This window comes from Malaclemys terrapin, chromosome 4 (assembly GCF_027887155.1).
Source record: "Malaclemys terrapin pileata isolate rMalTer1 chromosome 4, rMalTer1.hap1, whole genome shotgun sequence".
Taxonomy (NCBI): domain Eukaryota; kingdom Metazoa; phylum Chordata; order Testudines; family Emydidae; genus Malaclemys; species Malaclemys terrapin.
In genome coordinates, this window is record NC_071508.1 from 112,948,377 (window position 1) to 112,964,537 (window position 16,161).

Sequence of the window (16,161 nt, forward strand, 5' to 3'; positions counted from 1 at the left end):
TTAATGTTACTGTAAACATTTAAAGAGCAAGCAGCGCAAATTCCCACTTTTTCCTCATCTCGCTCTGGGACAGACAGTCATCACTGTTAGGTTCCAGGACTGTTCAGTAACAGCCAGGCTTGTTGGCCCACTGACTCCAATACTTTGTTGAACAGTGACCCTTTCCAGAGAGAGGACTCAGAGCTACCACATGTAAAAGTGGGAGACCCCAAAGATTTTAGCAGTAGCCAACTCATGTTCTGTGAAGGTGTTACCAAGACCTATATGTGGCCACAAGATAGGCAAGACTGCAGATGGTGTGACAAAGCTCTGTCCTTGTCTCAGTGGGTCCCACGCTTTCTGGCGGATTTCGCTAGCCTCAGAGGCTCACTGTGACCCCCTCCCCCCGTAGCCCTTCTCTCTCTAGAGGCAAGGGTCACAGCCTACTGAGCCATTTTCATCATAAGCCAGCAAGGGAGGTGAGGAGAAGTAACCCTCCTTCGCACAGTCTCTGTTGTCTCCCAGTCTCACTGATTAATCGGGGAGGCCGGGCCCACCCTCTACTCCAGGCTCCAGCCCAGGAACCCTAATACAGTAACTCGTCACTTAACGCTGTAGTTATGTTCCTGAAAAATGTGATTTTAAGCGAAACAATGTTAAGCGCATCCAATTTCCCCATAAGAATTAATGTAAATGAGGGGGTTAGGTTCCAGGGAAATTTTTTTCACCAGACAAAAGACATATATATATAAAATTTATTTATTTAGTCTGGTGAAAAAAATTACACACATATATACATATACAAACATATATATATACACACACACACACACACACACACACACACACAGTATAAGTTTTAAACAAACAATTTAATACTGGTACACAGTGATGATGATTGTGAAGCTTGGTTGAGGTGGAGGAGTCAGAAGGTGGGATATTTCCCTTACTGCTAAATGATGAACTAGCAATTGGCTGAGCCCTCAAGGTTAACTCTCTCTCTACACAAGGCAGCAGGAATGGAGGGAGATATGCACATTTCCCTTAAGTACACTGCCTTGTTAATTAGATCAGCTTGCTGATAGGCAGCTGCTGCAAGCTCCCTCTGTCCTGAGTCCTGGTCTGTCCCCCCTGCTCCAGAAGATGGGGTAAGTGGGGTGCAAGAGCAGGGAAGAGGGGGACACCCTGACATTAGCCCCACTCTTCCTTCCCTCCCCCCTGCACAGCAAGCAGGAGTCTCGGGGAGCAGCTCCAAGGCAGAGGGCAGGAGCAGCACATGGCAGTGGGGGGAGGGACACAGCTGAACTGCAGGCAGCTGCTGCACAGGTAACTTAGGGGAGTGGGGAGCTGATAGGGGGCTGCCCGTTCACCCTGGTTCCAAGCCCCCACCAGCTAGCTGCAACGGGCTGCTCTTCCTGCAAGCAGTGGACAAAGCAGGCGGCTGTGACATTAGAAGGGAGCATTACACAACTTTAAATGAGCACGTTCCCTAATTGATTAGCAACGTAACAACAAAACAATGTTAACTGGGACGACTTTAAGTGAGGAGTTACTGTAGTAGCAGCGATGGTAGCTGACTTTTTGGAAATAGGACGTGTGCAATTCCCTGGGCTACTTCCCCACAGCAGCCCCCACTCAATATCTCCTTCACCGTTACCTCAGGGTCTCCTTCTTTGCACCTGATATGGATTTTTAATGCTTAGTTCCTCCAACAGCTCCTGACACACACACCTAACTTATTGACTGGGAAGCTTTTAGCTAGTTTCATCCAGCCCCTAACTGGCTTCAGGTGTCCCAATCAACCTAGCTATCTTCCCTGCCTTCTAGAAATATCTTAATTGGCCCCAGGTGTCTTAATTGACCTGGAGCAGCTGCCATTTACTTACCCTAGTAACAGGGATTTGTTTAGCCTGGGGCTAATATATCTGTCTCTCCCTACTTTTCTATAGCCATCTGGCCTTGCCCCATCAAAAGGGATACAAGTTGGGCAGCTTGCCGGTATGTCAGAATTATGAGTCAAGAATGCTATTCATTTTCACTGTTTTAATTTGCCCACTACTTTGCAGTTGGTTTGTGTTGTGGATGATGGTCAGGTAAAGGTTTACATGCCATTCCAGCTTTATCCTTTCCACTGCAGGACAAAGTCCTCACCGTACATTCCTCCACCACGCACAACCATATGGATCCTACAATGGGAACTGGTAGGAAAGGGGTCTTAATCTCTGCCACAGTTCTCTTCAGCATTAAACCTTAGCAAAGCAGTTCCATCCCTGGAGGTTTGGAATCACACTGTCGTTATACTGTATGAAGCTTGAGAATCAGTGTTAGGAACATCTCCTGATCTTTTTTCCAAGTCACATCAATAGCAGTTGTGGGTGGACATTGACTCATGACCCAGCACCATACTTGGATCTGCTGCGGCAGAAAGAGAAGACATTCTGCTGCCAGAGGCCACTGCTGGCCATCCCTCCACTCTTTGCAAGCAAAACTCCAAAGGAGGTACAGTACAAAAAAGTAAGATGGTTCTGGAGAAGCACACTCCTTGCTAGGAGCTGACTGAAGGGAGACTCCTTCATTTGTACAGTTGTCAGGTCAAACCAGGGGAAGGTGCTGGGAAGAGAAAACAGGCTGTATTATTTATGGGCAACAGCTAGCAGTTCTATACCTGTGATTTAACAAGATGGCTTTCTTTGGTCTAAGTCCTCTGTCTTAGCCCGTTGAGAAAGCAACGTGATTCAGAACCTTGTGTTCTTTGGACAAACCGCCCACAATGAGCAAAACTCACTGTGGTATTAATGGGATGATTTTGCACAAACTGGACTTAATGGACCTCCTGCATACCCATAAACAAACGTATCCATCAGACCAGCCCCAAAGCAAGAGTGTCAGTGCCTTGCCATTGGATCGTCTTCCACTATCCATAAGAACAGTCCACTCCAGCATGACCCTCCAGCTATCTCTATATATGTTTGTACTATGCCCATCACAATGTGGCCCTGATCCTGATAGGGGCCTCTGGATGATACTGCATTACAACTAATCAAACAATAATGCAGAAAACAGAATTAGTGGGGAGGGATGGCTCAAGAATTGGTAATGAGTTATCTAGTACTCAGTTCAAATCAAGCCTTCACTGGTGGTGACCAAAAGCATTATCACATGTGACCCATGGATCTCTTGGCACCCGCTGACAGAGGGCACAGGGGTACACATAAGGTTTTACAAGGGTTCCTTGGAGTAGATAACTGCATAATTCGCAAGAAGGGTTCACTGAAGGGTGGCATATGAGGTCTCTACCAAGAGCCGGTAGCCCACTGGTCAACATAATCATTGTGAAATGTATGTATCTTTACTGAAAATTATGTTCGTCAGGTTTGGGAGTTAAGGCAGGTCACCAGGAGGTGAGAAACCTCTGACATGTTCCTTCCAGGCAGGAGATAATAGATGTTTCTCTCTCTTTCCGGGCACACTGAGCCACCTGCCACACAAGAGAGAAAGAAAGGGGAAAAAAATCGATAGGAAAACCCAATGAGCGGGAGGGTGTGTCCTATTTATGAATGAAGACAAAGCATAAGAATGATATCTTTTGTGGGAGCAAAAAGACACACACAGGTTTCTTCATGTAGAAGGCACACTAACAGTGTTTTTGTCTTATGAAAAGGGGGGTCACAGCCAGCCTGGCTGTAAAGCACTGTGAGAAGGATTTCGGGGTAAGCAACATTCTACAAGACATGAGAATATCTTGCTAATTATCTCTAGAATGCATGTTATAATTTTATTTTATATATAAGCATTTGTTTTCAATATTTCTACTTGCTATTACTTGAATCTCTATGTTTTATTAAATAAAGTGAGATTTGCTTATAGTAAAATCAAGTACAAGTACTGTGTGTTAAGCAGAACCATGATCTGAGGTGGAACTGATGAGCTGGGTTGTACTGTTTCTTTGGAAGCAGCCAATCTGTGAATGCTGTAAGTGTCCAGTGGAACAGGGGCTGGACACTCCGGGGAAACATTCGGAGGGCTCGAGGGCTGGCATGTCCCAATCACTAACCTGCAGAGTGACAGTGGGGCCTGTGAGACCTAGAGGGAAGTGTTTGCATTGCCCATGGAGTTGGAGGACTGGCCTATGGCTTCCTCACACTGACTAAGGGCAGGTGATAGAGAGGTGCCTCAGAACTGTGGGTACCACCGGGAAGTGACACACCATCCGACAACTGGTCAGTGCCCTATATGAAATATGCTGGGATCTCAGATTGGTTCCTAGTGGACAGATCTTCTCGCATATGGCTTTTGACAGCACAAACAATTAATCAGATGTCAGGTAAGTGATGTAGCCACTCTATCATGGCAACATGATCTGGAGACATCAAGCGCATCCATCCACTTATCAAAATGATAAAGAGGGCTGCCCGTAACCAGATGGTACTCTGTTTGTTCTGGACAGATGACCACATAAGAAAAACCACCCGACAAATTAGCCCCCTTTTTGGCAGTCTCTGCAGAGAGGTCAAGCACTGAGTGGGCCCTGGAGACTGAACTCCCCTCTCCCTCCTAGCACTTGTCCCTCAAAGGCACATTGGGAGTGAGAAGGAAACTAGTTTTGCCACTGCACCTGCTCTGGGGGGATAAAAAACAGTTCTCAGACTCTGGGTCTGTTCATTTAGCAACTTCCACCAACATTAAATTTAACTTAAATTTTTTAAACAAAAACACAAAATTGGTGGGAGCAGGCCAGAAGCTCCACAAGATTAAAGCCATACAAGGGGGCAGTGGTAAAGCTTTCCGGCTGTATAGCATTGTCGGAGGACTACAAAGCACTTTACAAATAAATAAAGCCTCACACCTTCCTCCCCCCATGAATTAGGTGAGGATTAACCTCATTTTACAGATGGGAAACTGAGACAGAGAAAGGAAGTGACATCCCAAGTTCATACAGGAAGTCTGTGACAGACAGAAAAAATGAACCTAGGTCTCCTGACACCCCATTCTCTTCTCTAACTCTGAGTCTGGCTGCTTAAAAAGGATAAAGGAACATTGTTCATCATTTTCATTCAAAACCCAATTATAACTATATGGTGGCATTGGCAGGCTGTAGTCATGAGGCACCGCACAGGGAGGGACGATATTCTCCAGACTGCTAGTGTAGGTGGTGGTTCTTTAACAAGAAGCAGGGGGGGACATTAAAACCAAAAGTTTTGCTGAGCACTGGGAATGAAACAGGAGAAGGAGCGGGAGTGCAAGGCCAGCAGCAGGAGCTACTAGACAGAGTAGAAATTATGTACTTATCTTGGGAGATCTTAAGAATTACAGACAAATGAACCACACTTCAGTACCAGTAAACTGGTTTAAATGACAGTTAAAAAGAACTATAAAAGACCTACATTAACATGATATGTTAGGCCTAAACCAACACAACTTCTGTAAAGAAAAATCATGCCTTTCTAAAGTTCTTTGAATGTATCAACAAAACTGTAGATGTGGATGACTCGGCTAACAATTCATTTGTGCTTCCAAAACCCTTCAATGAAGTCGCCTTAAATTAGAATCACAGGTTAAAATTCTGTCATGGATCAGAGAATGGTGAAGAGACAGGAAAGAGTACAAATATATGATCAATTTTCACCATGCCAAAAATAGGATGCCCTAAGTTTCCATGCTGGAGCCAGTGCTTAGTATATTTATCAGTGATCTGTAAGAGGAACAAACAGCAAGCTGGCAACATTTGCAAATGACATGAAATTATTTTGGTTAGTCAACATTAGAAATGACTCAGTAATTTCAGAAGGAGCTCGCAAAGCTGAGTGAATAGTAACATCATGGCAGAGGAAATCCAGTGTTGACAAATGCAAGATAATGCACACAGGAAAGAGTAATATGAACTACTCAACGTTGCTGGGTTCTAAATTACCTGTAACCACTCAGGAAAAACATTTCTGCTGTATGTGCAGTGGCCATAGAGCAAACAATGTTAGTTTGCATAAATAATAGAATGGAAAATAATGTTGACAATATTTAATGCCAGTTTCATAACAACATTGTAATAAATCAATGATACACCCTCACCCAGAATACTCTGTTCAGTTCTGGTCTTTCCATCTAAAGGAGAAAATATAGCAGAAATAGAAGGGGTTTCAAAGATAAGCAATGAAAGATTGAAAGGCTTGGAAAGATTTCTGTGTAAAGAGAGATTGATAATATGGGGACTGTCTGGTTTAGCCACAGAAGGGACATGACAGAGGTATATAAAATATTGGACAGCCTAGAGATGGTGAATCATGTCCTCTCACATAAGAACAAAGCGACATTTGATGAAATTGGAAGGCCACAAATTACAAATCAATAAAAGGATTTTTTTTTTAAATGATGCATACTTAACCTGTAGGACTCAGTGCCACAAAATAGCATTGATGCCAAGAGCGTCATAGGATTCAAAACAGGATTGGACACTTAGATGGCTAAGAACAGCCCCAGTTACATTAGATGTTTTTTCCCTCCCTCTCTCTCATTTATTTATTTAAAGGAAGGGATATAAGCCTGCCTGCTTCAGAGCACTGAATGAGAGGTTAGAAAGAAACTCTCTCTATGGACAGATAACTCATAGTGAAAAACTGAGACTATTCTTGAACCTTCTCTCAGGCATTTGGTATTGGCCACTGTCAAAGACAGGATAGTGGACTAGAAGGCCCATCAGTCTGGGCTGTCTAGTATGGACATTCCTGTGTTTTATCGTTTTACACCAAGTTGCACAACTGGAATAGGTCCTACATATCCCCATTGAGTAAATTCTTATCTCTAAAAACCAGAATAGAGAGGCTGGGGGCTCAGAGTGAGATACTGAGGTATTCAATGGATGGATTTCAGGCTGCTTGAGAATTGCCAGTATATTGGACTTTGGGCTGTCCATCCCTTATCACACAGGGTAACATGTTCAAAAGTGCCAAAGTCCCATTTTCAAAAATGACTTAGGAACTTGGGGGCCAAGTCTCATTAAAATCAATAAGACTTCGGTGCTTTTGAAAATTGACCCAGCACTCACTGGTGCATGACACGAAGTGAGGAGGGCGTGTACCGTATTCTTCCTCTGCAATAGGAAGACTCCTAGCTTTCAAATCCTGGGATGTGGCAAAGGTTCAGGGAGGATGGCCAAGTAGAAACATTTGAAGTTTGGCACTTTACTTACTCCTCTTGAGTCAGGGAGGAGACAAAAGTTTGGTTGACAAAGTTCCCACACACAAACCGTGGGCAAGAGGTCTTCTGCTCTGTACAGATGGGGCAGTGCTCAGGGAAACATACATCATTCAGTAACTTCAGTGCGTGCTGGTGGGGCAGGTGCCGCCACATACAGCTGTTCAGGGCTGCATAGAAAACAGCCTCCAACCACTTGCCAGTGACAGCAATTCTCTCTGCACAACAATCAGAGAACAAATGTTGTCAGTTACCACTACACATACTGATGTGAAGGAAACAGCAGAGATTTTTTAATGTCTCTTCCTCTCTTGTTCCCTATCGAGAAGGGTCAACGTGGCAACAGCACTGCAATGTGCTTATTCACAGGCCAAGGAGGAGAGGCTCAAATCCAGTAAGTAATAAATAATAATAATATACTAGCTTATACCCGTCTAGCATGTAAAGCACTTTGCACTGAAATAAGCTGTGTATAAAAGGACCACTCACCCACTGCAGCTGTCCCTGTGGTGGAAAACAACGGCTAACAGTTTAGGACAGGAAGTTAAGAGGAATACCATATCCAGGTGAAGAGATGGGAGACTCTAGGGGTGGCAAGGCAATTCCCAAGTTGGAATTTAGTCAGGGTTGACACCAAAATACTGACTTGGTCTTGATCTACACTCCGTCAGAAGGTCTCCCAGCTCCTGTTCCTGGCTTTCCCATCTGAGAGTGCCAAGGCTCCTGCTAGCTCACTGAAGGAAATGATGGCTCTCAGGAGAGTCAGAAAAGAGTTCCAGAGGCATACAGCATACACTATACACATGGAGAGAGGTCTTCTCCACAGTAATTGTCCTGACTAACAGTGGGGCACTGAAACACCTGCAAACTAACAAAATTAGACAAGTCAGAGATGGAAAAGATCTCTGGGGGTCACTTACTCCATCCCCCTGCCCATGCAGGATTGGTCCCCACTAGATATTAATTCTATGTTTTGTTCAGTCTAGTTTTATCTAGCCAGTGACAGCACCGCCAGCATTTTTATTAGGAGGTTTTTCTTCCATATTCTGCATTTCCAAACCATTATTCTCATTCAGTGCTGCTCAGATGAGATAGAAACTGACTAGCTATTACTCCATACCCAGCCCTGTTCATGACTCTTACTGGGACTAGGACAGGCTCAGAATAGTGTGAATGTCAAGCAAAGACATTGTTTCTAACTCCACAGGAAAATGCCTGCAAAGTGAGGAGAAATACATTTACCTTTGGGGCTACAGGGACAGGTAGCCTGTATAACAATAGGGTCTTGGAGTGCAGCTATGATTGTCCCATTTGTCCCCCACATATTCTCTAAGTTTCTGCTAGTGCAGTGGTACTGTGGCCTCAGGATGGCACTGTAGGAAAGGAGTTGCTTCAACCTGAAAGCAAAGTCAGTCAAATAACTCAGAGAGGTATCTAGTGCCTAGAGAGTGGCACACCAAATGAGAATAAAAGTATATTTCTATAATACCATTCATTCCAAACTCTGTTTACAGCATCACTGAAATGCAGCCACCTCTGGGGTGCAAAGAAAGCAACCAGCCATTGCACTTGACAACATACAGGGATAAGGATAAATGTTATAGCCAGACACAAAGGCAAATCTCTGCTCTTAGGGTAAGTGCCAGGGATGGTCAATACCCACACAGCAGATGGGACCTTAAATGTTTAAGATCCTGTCTGAAAGAACCACATGCAGTAAAGTGCAGGGCACCAAATACACTAGTCAGAGGAGGCTGAGTCAATGCTGCTAGGATTCTAATCTGAGCATGTTAGAGCTGGGACATTTCACAGAACAGCTGGGACTTTAGCAGTTTTGTTTTGTTTTTTGAAGGAAGGGAAGAAGTGAGTCTGCTACATCCTGGTCCAATATTGATAGATCTTCCACCGACTGGGATCTGGCCCTTAATCCTTCCCTACTTTGGTAAAGTAACTTCCATATCCTGCAGAATAATAGAAGCCTAAGAGAAGGACTGGGTGGCTCTGGAGGTCAGTAATAGGACATTCGCTTTTCACTGCTACAGTCCTGGTTTAAATCCAGCCCATCTCAGTAGTTACTGAAGGGTGTTCCCAGGAAATGGCTGTTTAGCAGCCTGTGTAAAATGAGATTGTAGGTCTCAGCACTGTTCCTAGTGTAGATGTCTACAGCACAAAGAACCTTGTTACATTTGTCCCCTTGTTAGCCATCTCAGCAGAGCGGCCAAGAACTGAATGGTCCACAGAGACTGAACCTCTCCCAATAGTGTCACCCTAAACATTCAAAAATCCTAAGTCAGCCCCCCCCCCCCCCAATTATGAAGTTAATTTAAAAAAATCAGGAATTTGTTTTATATAATACTTCACTTCTATAATGCTACTTTTTATTTCTGGCCTTCTGGATTTTGACCCCTTAGGGTGCATTCAAAACGTTTCAAGCTTTTCTCCTCAACCATGAGAGCTAGAAACTTACTTTTTTAAAAAATAAAAGCTGAAATTCTCATGTATTCACGTGACTCCCAAGGCAGGGGCTTTAAGAAAACCACCAGATACTGCGAGACTTGTGATAAAATCATGAGAGCTGGCAACACTGCAGCCCCCATGCCAGGTCAGGCACATTGGCAGTGCTGGCACTGTACTTGCCTGATGTGTGGACAAATCAGGGGATTTAGTGTGCTGGGCTGTCAAACCAGCACTGGTGCAATCAATACTACCTGGGCAGCGGGACAGCAGTGACCAGGCTGTACACAATGCAGGGTTCCCGGAGAGCAGCCTGAATTCCTGAGCAGATGTGCTGTAGATGAGATGGGAGGCAACAAAGAAACACAATGTCGGCCCAGGCCACGAGCTGGCCATTGTCATAAAAACAATCGACTCCCAGCTGCTGGAACTCTGCTAGGGAAGACAAACAGAAAAGGCAATCATTACCTCAGCTCCAAGAGGTCAGGAGCAGCAGCCAGTTAGCCTGCAACATCCACACTTGTGTAGGGTAGGGTCATGATGGTGTTTGCTCTCAGGCACACCTTGGTAAGGGGTGAGAAGCATGCATCACCCCAGCTCATAATGGGGCAATCCAGCTCCTCTCACCAGGTGGCCCTTAAGAGCTTAATTAGCAGCTACCCATTAACATTATTGATGCACAGCCCATGGTAGCCAGGTTACAGAGAAATGAGCCTCTGCGCTTGGAATAAATAGTCAGAAAATGTGGTTGTCTGGCACCATTTAATGAATATTGATTAAAACTTTAACTGAAGCAATCAGGATCTGGCTGATTTTCAAGATCTATAAAAAGCCATTTAATAACTCCCCCTCCCTCTCTGCCCCTTGAGAGGATTTTATTGTTGTAAGCATCTCCCTCCAGAACAGTTATCCTCTGTTCATCTTGGTTTATGTAACAGCTTTATGTGGCATTTGACATTTTGCATGCAATTACGATCTATAACGTAGTACAAGCACTCAATCCACCCCTTTTCACTTTGTATTTTAACATTTTGGAGTAAAGAGAGAAAGGAGCATCTTGTGCTACTGACCCTACAGCCACAGGCCGAGGAGAGTCCCTGGCAGTAGTGGCTTTTCAGATCAATATGGATATTGATTTGGAGAGCTATTTTAGCCATCAAGTGAATATTTAATGCATAGGTCAGTTGGCGTTGCAGCCACTGAGCAATGACGTTAAAAATTGCTGGGGGGGAATTTAGAGTAGGGCAGCAAAAACAGTTAAGAGACTGATGGGACTGAGTTATGAGGAAAGATTAAAGGAGCAAAATATGTATCACTTTTCCAAATGATGGCTAAAGTGGGGGATACAATAAATCTCTAGAAATATTTGAAGGCTGTAAATCCCAAGGAGGAGATGAGTTGTTTAGGGTGCTCTAACGAGGTATGATTGGAATAATGGAATGAAATTAAAAAAGGAAGGAAAATATAGAATTATCAACATTTCCTAATGCTGAAACGTAACAGCCCGTGGAATAGACTTTGGAAGGAAAAGGGTAAAAACTCCATTGATTGGGTCTAGGGCTGGTCAAGACGTTTACATCAAAATGGTTTTTGATGGAAAATTGGGTTCAGCTAAACAAAGTTTCCCACAAAAAGTGTCTGCTTCCTGCTGAAAGCATTGAGCTTTCATTTTTTGACAAAGTCAAAAGTTCTCTGTGGAAAAAAAATTCTGACCAACTCGAGTTGGGACACTGAAAGTGAGACCAGCCAAAGCAGGAGTGAACACACTATATGCGTCTTGCAGTGGCAGTGGTGCCTAGGTTAGATATGCTAGGTCTTTTCCTGTTCAAATTCCCTTGATTCACTAACGCTTACACAGAGTCTCTGGCCTCCTGGTGGAGATGTGGATATTCTGAGCCGAAATGTCACTCAGCTCCAGTAGTGCCCTGGCCAGCTGCTTTCCAATGTGGCCTCCACCAATAATCCCAACCTTCAGGCCTTCACTGCCCATGGATTCCTTGGAGGAAATCAGTGAAACCTTCCCACTCGCTTTCTGCCTGAGAAATGACACACAGAGCTGACATCACTCCTCCAGGAACAAAAATGTATCCATTACCCCGAAACTGCACTATACTGTCCTCCTTAGGAAAAAGACACTGACCAGATTTTCCTGAAAGGAGAGAAGACTTGTCCCATGTTTTAAAGGGTCAGTGCTATGTATTCATTCCCATTTTTAAAACATAAATCCTAGCACCAGCTAGCCCAACCTCCAGCTATTCCTTTCCAAGATCTAAAATTCACAATGATCAACATCTATATTCACCTTAGATCCGCTGCTGGGTACCCACATCACCATAATCCAATCCTGCCCCACTTCTTAATTACGCCATACAACAAATAACCTCATCCATCCCTTATTATGTCCTCTCCTCAAATGCCCATGAAGAAAAGGGGAGTTTTGCAGCATGGACAGAAGGGTTACAGATTTCTAGTAGGAATGGAAGTGGATTCCAGACCTGAGAGGCCCTCAAAGACACCTTGCTAGCAGCTCCTTCTCTTCTTTAACAAGGGGCTACAACTCAAGTCCTAGTGACCACACGTGCATTAATATGGCATGGGGAGAGGGGTGCCCCTTAGGTAATATGAGCACAAACCATTTAAGGCTCTAAAGGGCAAAACCAACACCTTTAATTCCACCCACTGGCAGCCAGTGCAGCTCACAGAGCACTGGAGTTATTACTCCCTGCGCAAAGCTCCCCATTATATTTTGAATTAACCACAGCTTCTGAGTGGTCTCACAGTATAGCTCCAAGTGATCTAACCCTGAGATGACAGAGACACAGAGAGACTTAAGATCCACATCCCAAGGAATAGAGGGTCCTGTGGCACCTTTGAGACTAACAGAAGTATTGGGAGCATAAGCTTTCATGGGTAAGAACCTCACTTCTTCAGATGCAAGTAATGGAAATCTCCAGAGGCAGGTATAAATCAGTATGGAGATAACGAGGTTAGTTCAATCAGGGACTCTGTTGCTTTTTACAGATTCAGACTAATGGCTACCCCTCTGATACTTGATCCCAAAGGAATGGTCACACTCACCTTAGCCAGCACAGACAGGGAAACTCACAGGCTCAGGGGACTGGGAATGAGATATGGAGTCTCCTACCTCCAGGGCACCCAGCCAGATAGTAACCAATACACATCATTGCACTCTGAGGACTGTTCCATGACCCACGTTGAATCAGCTGGGGGTCTTGTTCTCGTGAAAAGGGCATCCACATCATAAAATATACCACCACATCTGGAACTAACTGGCTTCTTGTTGACAATCTTAGTCAAAGACCAAATGGGTCACTGAGGCTGAACTCTTCTCTCACTCCTCTGATTTCCACCAGGGGAGAACTGAGGTCTGTTGGTAAGGGGAAGTTTGCCAGTAGCTGCCCTTTTTCTGGGGCTAAATAGAGGCCTTCAGTCTCCAGGCCTGTCAAGCCAGCTCCTTTCATCAATACTGAGAAACATCAAAGGAAAGGATGCTTATTTCAGCCTTACCTGACGGCATGGAGCAGCTTGCAGAAGAAGACAGCATGGGCACATGCATTCACCATCAGCCCCTTGCAGCGGCTTCTCAAACACAGCAAGGGCTGCTCACTTTCTTCCACCGCATGCTCAGACTGAAAGGACTTCAAATTCACCATGATATCCGACATCGTGGCCCCGCATGAGAACCTTCAGCAATGAGCAGCAGTTAGAAGAGTGGCCCAGCATCCATCAGTTTGACATTGCAGCCAATCCCCAGCTCCTCCCACAGAGCAGGGGTAGCCAATATACACCTAGTTCTACTTCAACAACATGACACACATTACCAGTAGTAAGGAGGAGCAGAAAGATCCCAGCATGGGAAGCAGCAGAGCCTTTGAGATCAAGCATTGCATGCTGGGATTATTGTTTCCATGGAGCTGCAATCTAATTCATTCTATGAAGTATAGCTGTGGCTGACAACAACTGGCAAGCTGCTGACACAGCACTTGGAAGGGCACTGTTTGGGCTGCTCTGCTCCTGAGCTACAAGTAATATGAAAACTAGAGCCAAGGTGAGCGACTCCAGTTTCCAAGTATTACGTTTTTCATTCATCACCAGTCTGAGTTTTGTCAGCATTGTGTGCCCCACTTTCCCTCCCAAGCCTCTCAGGGAATGTGCAGCTCTCTTCCTTCCTTCTGTATCCCTCCCCTCAGCATGAGCAGCTGAACAGCTTTTAGGTCTCAGAATAGAGCCTGGTATTTTTGTTGCCTGGGGTCAGAGCCTCACCAGAGCCACCGGGGGTTTCCACAGGAATAGCATTCAGTCTCACTGCAGAGCACATCACAACACAAACCCAGGACACTGTAAGCTTGGGCCCTCTGGTGGTTCCCAATTTTAGACAAAGTTCTGAGCACCCTTGACTCCAAGTGAAATGAAAGTGCTCATCCTCCAGGCTCGGACCCATATCAGGAAGTCACCATTTCAGTTCATTTGACAATGGGGCTTCTTTAGACATTGGGTAAACAGCTTCTTCAAGCCAGGCCACAGCCAGGCATGTTTCAGTGAAGCAGATAGCTTATTACACCAGTTGGCCTAACCCAAGGCTGACCCATTCTTCTAATCAAGAAGGGCTGGAGTCAGTCATTGCTTGAGTGGCCAGTGGGAGGGGGGGGGGGGGCTGCTGAGCAACATAAGGCACTTCCTCCTCTCTTCCCAGGGCTGGGAACTGTTAACTGTGCCCACCTGAAACTGATCCCGAAAACAGCCCTGACTACACAAAGATAATATAGCAGGGAAGGGGCGTTCCTAAGGCTTTCTCCAGCACTTCTTATTCAGGCAAAATACCCACTGAGTAGGGTAGGCTGATTATGGCCAAAGATGCCCTCCATCTGCAGCGGGCCTGTAGCACCAAGCCAGACCCCAAGACTCCATTTATAAGCAAACTGCTTTGTTTATAACATCACAAAAAGACCGAACCTGATCCTGTAGCCATTACTCCCCCGAGTAGCTCTATTGACTCCAGTGGCGTCAGGTGGATAAAGGTGGCCTGCCTGAAGATCTAACACACACAAACCCCCTGCAGTTTCTACTGTCTGAATTTTGTACCTAGTCCTGCCCCAGCTGAAGTGCTGATGACAAAACCCCCTTCGTCAAGCAGGATATAGTGCTCCTTGCTTGAGCAAAAAACCTCAGCAGCCTCCTGGATCTCCCACCTGCTGGACTCCTTTTCCCCAAGCTTCAGGTTCTCAACAGCAGGCCTCCTCCTATTCTGGAATCCAGTCAACTGAGTCCAAACAAGGGAAGTTGTCATGGCAATTGCTTAGTTACCAAATGTCCTGGTCAGAACCTTGCTGTTTGCCTACGAGGCACCAGAGCCCAGACCCTTAAAGGGCCAGGACCACATCTCTCATCCCACAGCGAATGGGAGAAAATAACAGAGTCATGAGTAAGGCTAAGATTTTGTCATGGGTATTTTTAGTAAAAGTCACAGACAGGTCATGGGCTTCCATGAATTTTTGTTTATTGCCCATGACCTGTCTGTGACTTTTACTAAAAATAATGGGGCGGCGGGGCGGAGGGGGGGTTGACTGAAGCCCACATGGGGGAAAGAGAGCCCAAGCCCCGCTGCAGGAGGGGAGCAGGGTGCAGCACTCACCATCCACGGTGGCACCTCCTTGCCACTCTCGATGCCCCTCACTACAGCAGTTCCTCACAGCTCCAGGTGCCCCCTGCCACCCTGGAGCTGAAGTGAAAAATGTCAAGGAGGTTTCTGAAAGTCACTGAATCCATGACTTCAGTGACCTCCGTGACAAACTTATTCATAGTCATAAGCTCCTCTGGAGGCAGGAAGTTCACTCCCACCACATCAAATTAACGTGAGTAGCCTGACAGTTCTGGGTGCAGCTATGCAACCCTGACACCTAGTGGTTAGGTTAGCATTGGCCATTCATGGTATGCGCACACTGCAATAAAACACCCCCGGGGTGACCCATGGCAGCTGACTCAGACTCACAAGGCTCGGGCTGTAGGGCTATAAAATTGCACTGTAGACGTTTGGGCTCCACCTGGAGCCTGGACTCTGGGACCCTCTCCCTCGTGCGTTCCCAGAGTCCAGGCTCCAGCCCAAGCCCAATTTACACAGCAATTTTATAGCCCTACAGCCCAAACGCCCCCCCTCCATTCTGCCCCCCAGCCTGAGTCAGCTGACACAGGCATCTTATTACAGTGCAGCTATACCCTCAGGCACCAAGCTCCTGTGAAAATTGATGCTAGGCAGGTGCTGGCAACATTTTTGCACTGGTTTCCTGTGTTCTTCCCAGAGCAAAGTGGAGGGGTAAATTTGGTACAGTAATTCTTTGGGGGGGAGAGCTCTGTCTTAACATTTCTATGGTACTCTTAATTCCAAAAAAGCCAAAAGCATTTTACAAATTTCAAGTGGACTCTACGCAAGGATCACTTCATCCAGGGGATGGAGTGCAGCAGTTGTTTAAACAGCTACACAACAATATTACACAACCATTTAGGACAGGAAACAAAAAATGA

The 16,161-nt window shown here is 45.4% G+C and overlaps 1 protein-coding gene across 5 annotated transcripts; it reads right to left on the reverse strand.

Moving 5' to 3' along the window:
- Positions 1–832: 832 nt before the first annotated feature.
- NOXRED1 (NADP dependent oxidoreductase domain containing 1) lies at positions 833–15,389 on the reverse strand. Of its 5 annotated transcripts, none has more exons than XM_054025308.1 (7): positions 15,275–15,389; positions 13,150–13,326; positions 11,476–11,657; positions 9,876–10,056; positions 8,410–8,564; positions 7,220–7,385; positions 833–2,589 (listed from the first exon to the last, which is right to left on the reverse strand). In XM_054025308.1, the coding sequence occupies exons 2-7, from the start codon at positions 13,305–13,307 to the stop codon at positions 2,367–2,369; spliced, it is 1,065 nt and encodes a 354-aa protein (XP_053881283.1). In that variant the 5' UTR covers positions 13,308–13,326; positions 15,275–15,389; the 3' UTR covers positions 833–2,366. The 5 variants fall into 5 exon arrangements, with proteins under 5 accessions (XP_053881283.1, XP_053881282.1, XP_053881281.1 ...); XM_054025307.1 differs by having other exon boundaries at positions 7,163–7,385; XM_054025306.1 differs by lacking the exon at positions 15,275–15,389 and adding an exon at positions 14,832–14,929 and having other exon boundaries at positions 7,163–7,385.
- Positions 15,390–16,161: the final 772 nt, after the last annotated feature.

What these genes read in the sequence shown, in the direction of transcription:
- NOXRED1 (XM_054025306.1), bottom strand. Translation starts at nt 14,929, where the DNA reads ATGACAACTTCCCTTGTTTGGACTCAGTTGACTGGATTCCAGAATAGG. An exon ending in CTGTCCCTGTAGCCCCAAAG is followed by an intron (nt 7,386 to 8,409) that starts GTAAATGTATTT and finishes ATTGTTGTGCAG; the next exon opens with AGAGAATTGCTGTCACTGGC. An exon ending in TCCTCCCTGACTCAAGAGGA is followed by an intron (nt 2,590 to 7,162) that starts GTAAGTAAAGTG and finishes TTCTCTTCCCAG; the next exon opens with CACCTTCCCCTGGTTTGACC.